At 49.0% G+C, this 8,999-nt stretch overlaps 1 protein-coding gene across 1 annotated transcript; it reads right to left on the bottom strand.

Moving 5' to 3' along the window:
- Positions 1-1,553: 1,553 nt before the first annotated feature.
- Positions 1,554-8,481, bottom strand: LOC116949564 (noggin-2-like). Its single transcript, XM_032966988.2, has one exon. It carries the CDS (start codon positions 8,414-8,416, stop codon positions 7,676-7,678), a length of 741 nt encoding a protein of 246 aa, XP_032822879.1. The 5' UTR covers positions 8,417-8,481; the 3' UTR covers positions 1,554-7,675.
- Between the last annotated feature and the right edge of the window lie 518 nt (positions 8,482-8,999).

Genomic DNA, 8,999 nt, shown 5'->3' with positions numbered 1-8,999 from the left:
ATGATGGTGTCTCTATGATGATGGTGTTAATGATGATGTGTCTATGATGATGATGTGTCTATGATAATGATGTTGATGTGTCTATGATGATGATGTGTCTATGATGATGATGATATGTCTATGATGATGGTGTTGATGATGTGTCTATGATGATGATGTGTCTATGATGATGATGTTGATGATGGTGTATCTATGGTGATGGTGTTGATGATGGTGTATCTATGGTGATGGTGTTGATGATGATGTATGTATGATGATGATGTGTCTATGTTGATGGTGTTGATGATGGTGTATCTATGGTGATGGTGTTGATGTGTCGATGATGATGTGTCTATGATGATGATGATGTTGATGATGATGATGATTTGTCTATGATGATGGTGTTGATGATGATGTGTCTATGGTGATGGTGTGTCTATGATGATGATGTGTCTATGATGATGATGATGTTGATGATGATGATGATGATTTGTCTATGATGATGGTGTTGATGATGATGTGTCTATGGTGATGGTGTGTCTATGATGATGATGTGTCTATGATGATGATGTGTCTATGATGATGATGATGGTGTTGATGATGATGATGTGTCTATGATGATGGTGTTGATGATGATGTGTCTATGATTATGGTGTTGATGATGATGTGTCTATGGTGATGGTGTTGATGATGATGTGTCTATGATGATGGTGATGTGTCTATGATGATGATGGTGTTGATGATGATGTGTCTATGATGATGATGGTGTTGATGATGTGTCTATGATGATGTGTCTATGATGATGATGATGTGTATATGATAATTATAATGGTGTTGATGATGATGTGTCTATGATGATGATGTGTCTATGATGATAGTCTTGATGATGATGTGTCTATGATGATGATGTGTCTATGATGATGTGTCTATGATGATGATGGTGTTGATGATGATGTGTCTATGATGATGTGTCTATGATGATGATGATGTGTATATGATGATGGTGTTGATGATGATGTGTCTATGATGATGATGTGTCTATGATGATGATGATGTGTCTATGATGATGGTGTTGATGATGTGTCTATGATGATGATGTGTTTATGATGATGTGTCTATGATGATGATGGTGTTGATGATGATGTGTCTATGATGATGATGTGTCTATGATGATGATGATGTGTATATGATGGTGTTGATGATGATGTGTCTATGATGATGATGGTGTTGATGATGTGTCTATGATGATGGTGTTGATGATGATGTGTCTATGATGATGATGTGTATATGATAATTATAATGGTGTTGATGATGATGTGTCTATGATGATGATGTGTCTATGATGATGGTGTGTCTATAATGATGTGTCTATGATGATGTGTCTATGATGATGATGTGTCTATGATGATGTGTCTATGATGATGATGGTGTTGATGATGATGTTTCTATGATGATGATGATGTGTCTATGATGATGGCGTGTCTGTGCAGGGATAGTCACTCATTCGGCAAGGCTCACACCTTGCTCCGCATTCGCTCACTGACCGTGTCAGAAGAGTCCTCTAAAGCCGAGAGTAGCACACGAGGCAAGCTGCCTTTATTGACTCAGAAAGCTTAGAAGTTCCACTGGTTAATCAAAACAGCGACGTTACGCGTATACAGTCTCTACATTGGTAACGCCATTGTGAAGTTACTATTCTAATAATCATAATAAACAACACACACACAACCAAGGGATTCATTCCTTTCAGCCGGGGTCTGTCTGGGTCGGTGGGTCTGGAAATTACATCCGAGCCCGGAACACCACATCCAGTATATCCCCTCACTGTGAGCTGTGGCCACTATGATTAAGTGACAACACCTACTCAAGCCTTCTACAGAGCGAACCTCAAAAAAATATCCAGCGTGAAATGAAGTCCTCGTCTTGGCATCGTGTGATTCAATCGCACACCGGATGCATTCAATGAACACGCAGAGTCTATTTCACCTTCGTGCCGCTAAACCAGTGGTCGTACGTCCTTAAAACATGTATACAAGCTCTATGCACGTAATAATTCATTTTAATAGAATATAAACACGGACATAAATATTTAGAAAACACATCAAACATTCACGTGTTGTGTAGAGCACATCACCGGCACACACGGATATATTGCTCGAAACTTCATGTTGCTAACGCACGCGCACACGCAGCAGCAACACGTTTTATAATAACACACTTCCAGCGTGTGCGCTGGATGCATCCATCCCAAAGTGATTCATGAAGCCACGTGGTCACAGCGAGAGGCATTGTTATGCCAGGGACAGGTGCCACTCGTATAAGTGCGAGCAGTCAAAACAATGTACATTACCACCTCGCGTGTGTGTGTGCGTGTGTGTGTAGGCGCGTGTGTGTGTACGTGTGTGTGTGTACGTGTGTGTACGTGTGTGTGTAGGCGCGTGTGTGTGCGCGCGCGTGTGTGTATGTGTGTGTGCGTGTGTGTGTACGTGTGTATGTGTGTGTGCGCGCGTGTGTATGGGGAGCGGTGGTGTAGCGGTTAGCGCGCTGCTGTGCTACGAACCTGGCGACCCGGGTTCGATTCCCGCTCACGGCCAACACCGGTGGCGATTATCTTAATCCGTCCTAGGCCTCCTCCCTTAGGTCGACTCAGCCTCAACAAGAGTATCTAGGTGCGGTGTGTAAACATCGCCACTCGGAAGACAAAGGTGGCCGAGCGTGGTGCTGGGCACCCACCCCCTTTGTGTGCCTTTCCGCCTTCATAGGTGTTACGCGCGCATCGTGTGTGTCTTTGTGTGTGTGTGTGCGTGTGCGCGTGTGTGTGCGCTCACGCCTTTGCCAACCAGAGACACCGCAAGGTACACAACCCCAGACGTGTACGTTCCACACAGCGCCGAGATGCCTCTCCGATTGACGCATCACGGCACACGTGACAGACGCGACGCACTGAACCTGCGGGTAGGCGGAGCCTTGCCCCTTTAACTGCGGGCCCAATCAAAGACCTCCAATCCCCCCACCCCTCCCCCTTGCGTGGCCGTCTGGAACGCTCTTTTTTCCGATATTAGGAAGCCACAGCAGCTATGCACTTTGAAATCCTCTCGATTGGAAAGTCAATTATTTAAAACTGTCCTCCTCCCACCCCGCCACACCTCCGATTAGCACCGTTGGCTGGGTACGGTGCGAAAGAAGTTCAACGTGCATCCACCCGCACCTCGGTGGTCACTTCTGCCCCTTTGCTAGAGCGAGGGAGGGCGGCTTGCAGCGGCCCTCTCAAGTGACATTCAAACCCTGCGTCGTTGTGGTCACCTACGGAAGATACGCTCACCATCTAGGTCTCGATCAGTGCGGCTAAGCTGCCTGCGAACGACGGACAGACAGATGGTCGGTTTCCGAGCCGATTCGATCGCGGTGGTGGCGGGTAGTCAGGACCCGTGTCGTCGCGGGCCTGGATAACGCGAAGTCACGGGACGGACGTTCTACACCGCTGCTTGAGCGGAACGTTTCGAAATGCGAGCCCACCAGAATACTACAACGAGGAGCCACTGGCGGAGTGCGTTGATTGGCACACTAATTGGTAGTGCTGTAACACTGACTGGTACACTAATTGGTAGTGCTGTAACAATGACTGGTACACTAATTAGTAGTGCTGTAACACTGGTCCACTAATTAGTAGTGCTGTAACACTGGTACACTAATTAGTAGTGCTGTAACACTGCTGGTACACTAATTGGTAGTGCTGTAACACTGCTGGTACACTAATTGGTAGTGCTGTAACACTGGTACACTAATTGGTAGTGCTGTAACACTGACTGGTACACTTATTGGTAGTGCTGTAACACTGGTACACTAATTGGTAGTGCTGTAACACTGGTACACTAATTGGTAGTGCTGTAACACTGGTACACTAATTAGTAGTGTTGTAACACTGGTACACTAATTGGTAGTGCTGTAACACTGGTACACTAATTGGTAGTGCTGTAACACTGACTGGTACACTAATTAGTAGTGCTGTAACACTGGTACACTAATTGGTAGTGCTGTAATACTAACTGATACACTAATTGGTAGTGCTGTAACACTGGTACACTAATTGGTAGTGCTGTAACACTGACTGGTACACTAATTGGTAGTGCTGTAACACTGGTACACTAATTGGTAGTGCTGTAACACTGGTACACTAATTGGTAGTGCTGTAACACTGGTACACTAATTGGTAGTGCTGTAACATTGGTACACTAATTGGTAGTGCTGTAACACTGGTACACTAATTGCTAGTTGTGTAACACTGGTACACTAATTGGTAGTGCTGTAGCACTGACTGGTACACTAATTGGTAGTGCTGTAACACTGCTGGTACACTAATTGGTAGTGCTGTAACACTGACTGGTACACTAATTGGTAGTTGTGTAACACTGGTACACTAATTGGTAGTGTTGTAGCACTGACTGGTACACTAATTGGTAGTGCTGTAACACTAACTGGTACACTTATTGGTAGTGCTGTAACACTTGTACACTAATTGGTAGTGATGTAACACTGGTACACTAATTGGTAGTGCTGTAACACTGACTGGTACACTAATTAGTAGTGCTGTAACACTGGTACACTAATTGGTAGTGCTGTAACACTGGTACACTAATTGGTAGTGCTGTAACACTGGTACACTAATTGGTAGTGCTGTAACACTGGTACACTAATTGGTAGTGCTGTAACACTGGTACACTAATTTGCTAGTTGTGTAACACTGGTACACTAATTGGTAGTGCTGTAGCACTGACTGGTACACTAATTGGTAGTGCTGTAACACTGCTGGTACACTAATTGGTAGTGCTGTAACACTGACTGGTACACTAATTGGTAGTTGTGTAACACTGGTACACTAATTGGTAGTGCTGTAGCACTGACTGGTACACTAATTGGTAGTGCTGTAACACTAACTGGTACACTTATTGGTAGTGCTGTACCACTGGTACACTAATTGGTAGTGCTGTAACACTGGTACACTAATTGGTAGTGATGTAGCACTGACTGGTACACTAATTGGTAGTGCTGTAACACTAACTGGTACACTAATTGGTAGTGCTGTAACACTTACTGGTACACTAATTGGTAGTGCTGTAACACTGACTGGTACACTAATTGGTAGTGCTGTAACACTGGTACACTAATTTGTAGTGCTGTAACACTGGCACACTAATTGGTAGTGCTGTAACACTGGTATACTAATTGGTAGTGCTGTAACACTGGTACACTTATTAGTAGTGCAGTAACACTGACTGGTACACTAATTAGTAGTGCTGTAACACTGGTACACTAATTGGTAGTGCTGTAACACTGGTACACTAATTGGTAGTGCTGTAACACTTACTGGTACACTAATTGGTAGTGCTGTAACACTGACTGGTACACTAATTAGTAGTGCTGTAACACTGGCACACTAATTGGTAGTGCTGTAACACTGGTACACTAATTAGTAGTGCTGTAACACTGGTACACTAATTAGTAGTGCTGTAACACTGGTACACTAATTAGTAGTGCTGTAACACTGGTACACTAATTAGTAGTGCTGTAACACTGGTACACTAATTAGTAGTGCTGTAACACTGGCACACTAATTGGTAGTGCTGTAACACTGGTACACTAATTGGTAGTGCTGTAACACTGGTACACTATTTGGTAGTGCTGTAACACTGGTACACTAATTAGTAGTGCTGTAACAATGGTACACTAATTAGTAGTGCTGTAACACTGGTACACTAATTAGTAGTGCTGTAACACTGGTACACTAATTAGTAGTGCTGTAACACTGGCACACTAATTGGTAGTGCTGTAACAATGACTGGTACACTAATTGGTAGTGCTGTAACACTGGCACACTAATTGGTAGTGCTGTAACACTGGCACACTAATTGGTAGTGCTGTAACACTGGCACACTAATTGGTAGTGCTGTAACACTGGCACACTAATTGGTAGTGCTGTAACACTGACTGGCACACTAATTAGTAGTGCTGTAACACTGGCACACTAATTGGTAGTGCTGTAACACTGGTACACTAATTAGTAGTGCTGTACCATTGGTACACTAATTAGTAGTGCTGTAACACTGACTGGTACACTAATTGGTAGTGCTGTAACACTGGTACACTAATTAGTAGTGCTGTAACACTGGTACACTAATTGGTAGTGCTGTAACACTGGTACACTAATTGGTAGTGCTGTAACACTGGTACACTAATTGGTAGTGCTGTAACACTGACTGGTACACTAATTGGTAGTGCTGTAACACTGGCACACTAATTGGTAGTGCTGTAACACTGACTGGTACACTAATTGGTAGTGCTGTAACACTGACTGGTACACTAATTGGTAGTGCTGTAACACTGGTACACTAATTGGTAGTGCTGTAACACTGGTACACTAATTGGTAGTGCTGTAACACTGACTGGTACACTAATTGGTAGTGCTGTAACACTGGTACACTAATTGGTAGTGCTGTAACACTGACACACTAATTGGTAGTGCTGTAACACTGGCACACTAATTTGTAGTGCTGTAACACTGACTGGTACACTAATTGGTAGTGCTGTAACACTGGTACACTAATTGGTAGTGCTGTTACACTGGTACACTAATTGGTAGTGCTGTAACACTGACTGGTACACTAATTGGTAGTGCTGTAACACTGACTGGCACACTGTGACGCGTCCCTTTTAGCACACACATCGCCTTAATACTGAAACAATACGGTACTGTTCATGATATATATACAAACTATCTGTATATTTATATATTTCCAAATATATATATAAAACTCAACAGTATCATGTCAAAGCGCGTGTACACTTGTAACGGATTCAAGAGATGTTCATGGGACGCGGCTCACTTTCAATTTGCGGATCGTACACGCGGCGCTCCCCGTTGGCAGATACAAAGTCAAAGATCCCCCATGTAGCCTCAATAGACTGTTGGGGGAAGTGCTGTTCACGAGCACCTATGAAGGCCGGAACGGCGCACGGGGAGGTGGGTTGCCAGCGCCACGCCCGGAGTCGCCTTCTGTCTCCCGAGTGGCGATGTTTACACATCCCATCAGGTACTGAATTGAGACGGAGTCGACCTAAGGGAGGCTCAGATATTCGTCAACGATGTTGGCCGTGAGCGGGAATCGAAATCGGGTCACCGGGGTCGTAGCGCAGCGCGCTAACCGCTGCGCCACCGCTCTGTGTTGGCAGATTAAAGATCCCCCGTGTAGCCTCAACAGACTGTTGGGGCAAGTGCTGTTAGCGAGCACCTATGAAGGCCGGCACGGCACAAGAGGGGGTGGGTTGCCAGCGCCACGCCCGACCGCCTTTGCCTCCCTAGTGGCAATTCTTTTTACACACCGCACCAGGTACCCATTTGAGGCTGAGTCGACCTAGGGGAGGCCCAAGATTGGTTCAAATAGTGGTCACTGGTGTTGGCCGTTCGCGAGAGTCGAACTCGGCTCGCTCCGTGTTGGCAGACATACCACACACGCGCACGGTCGTAAGGGAATGTCCGGGACGACCAAAGCAGAGATGGAGCGACGAGCGAATTCCAGGCGGCATCCGGAGCGCGCGCGCCCGCACGTGCGACGTGGCACCCCGCGAGAGCGCGTGGCGCGGAGAGAGAGAGAGAGAGACGGGGAGATCTTCGTCATCCATTCATCCATCCAGAAGTGGCTCAGCAGGAGCATCTGCACTCGGCTATGATGGGATACTGGATCTTCAGCCACGTGCAGTTCCTGTGCGCGCCCCACCCACGGCAATACCAGCGCAGGATGGCCTTGCTGGTGGAGCGCTGCGCCTTGCAGCTCATGCCCGCGGGGATGGAGCACGAGCGACCGCTCTGGCAGCTGCCCTCGCGCACGTAGCGAGGCCAGAAGCGGCCTCCCAGATCCTTCCACGCGTAGGCCACGGGGCACTGGGTGTAGGCCCACAGGAAGAGCTGCATCTTGCGCCGCGCCTTCCTGCCCAGGGCGCCGGCTCGCGAGCCCCTGGGGTCCGGCCAAGCGGCACGCGCGAAGTCCATGTCCCTGATCTCGCTCGGCATCGCGCGCTCGCGCCGCGCGGCCGCTGCCCCTCGGCCGTGCTGCTCGCCGGGCTCGCTGGCGTTCTTGGCGAGTCCGCGGACTTCGCCCGGAGCCGCCACGGACATGAAGGTCGGATCGAAGTGGCTGCCCAGAAGCCTCCTCAGCACCCTCTCGTCCAGGTCCTTGGTCTTGGGGTCGAGCTCGGGGTCCGGGTACTCGATGAGGTCGGTGAGGGGCAGCTCCTCGCTGGGCACGGGGCGCAGGTGGAGGAAATGTTGCGCGGCGCTGCCCTGGATGCGCAGCAGCAGCAGGGGCAGCAGCAGCAGGGGCAGCAGCAGGAGCAGCGGCGCGCGCGTGGAGGACGCGGACTCCGCGCGCAGGGACTCCGGCATGATGGGCTCGGCGCGCCCATGCGTGACGCTGACGGGCGGTTGGCGACGGGGCTGCGGACGAGTCCCGCGCTCGCTTTTATATTCGCGGTGCGAGGATGGGAGCGCGGCGTGATTCGCGGCCAAAGTTGGTGGAGGCGCGGGTGGAAGGGGGTTGTGGGGGTGGCGGGGGCGGCGAGGCAGCGGGGGGACGAGGGGATGAAAAGGCTGGCCCCGCTGGTCGCATGTCGAGACCCTAATTAGGGCCCATTGTGCCGCGTCGCGTGAAACACACCAAGCTAATTCACTGGCGAAATTCAGAGCGGCCGCGCCGCAGTTTCTATAACAACCGCGGGCCGGCGGCGTCGGCGGCGGCGTCTGCGGGAGGCGCCTCTTGACGTTGGTGGCACGGTGGGGGAGGGAGGAGGAGGAGGGGGGGCCGGGGCCCGGGGCGCCCCGTCTAGACTCGCGGCTCTGCCGAGCGGCCCGCGGAACGGGGCCGCGCCAGCCACCGACCCCGCGCCCAGGCGCCTGGCCGCGGCGGTGGTGTTTTATGGCGGCGCTGGGATCGCATCTGCTGCCCGGTGCCGATCTCTTGCCGAGATGG

Source organism: Petromyzon marinus, chromosome 37, assembly GCF_048934315.1.
Source record: "Petromyzon marinus isolate PM22_M1 ecotype Great Lakes invasive population chromosome 37, UKy_Petmar_22M1.pri1.0, whole genome shotgun sequence".
NCBI classification, from domain to species: Eukaryota; Metazoa; Chordata; class Hyperoartia; order Petromyzontiformes; family Petromyzontidae; genus Petromyzon; species Petromyzon marinus.
This window is presented reverse-complemented; position numbering and strand designations above follow the sequence as displayed.

What these genes read in the sequence shown, in the direction of transcription:
- LOC116949564 (XM_032966988.2), bottom strand. Translation starts at nt 8,416, where the DNA reads ATGCCGGAGTCCCTGCGCGCGGAGTCCGCGTCCTCCACGCGCGCGCCG.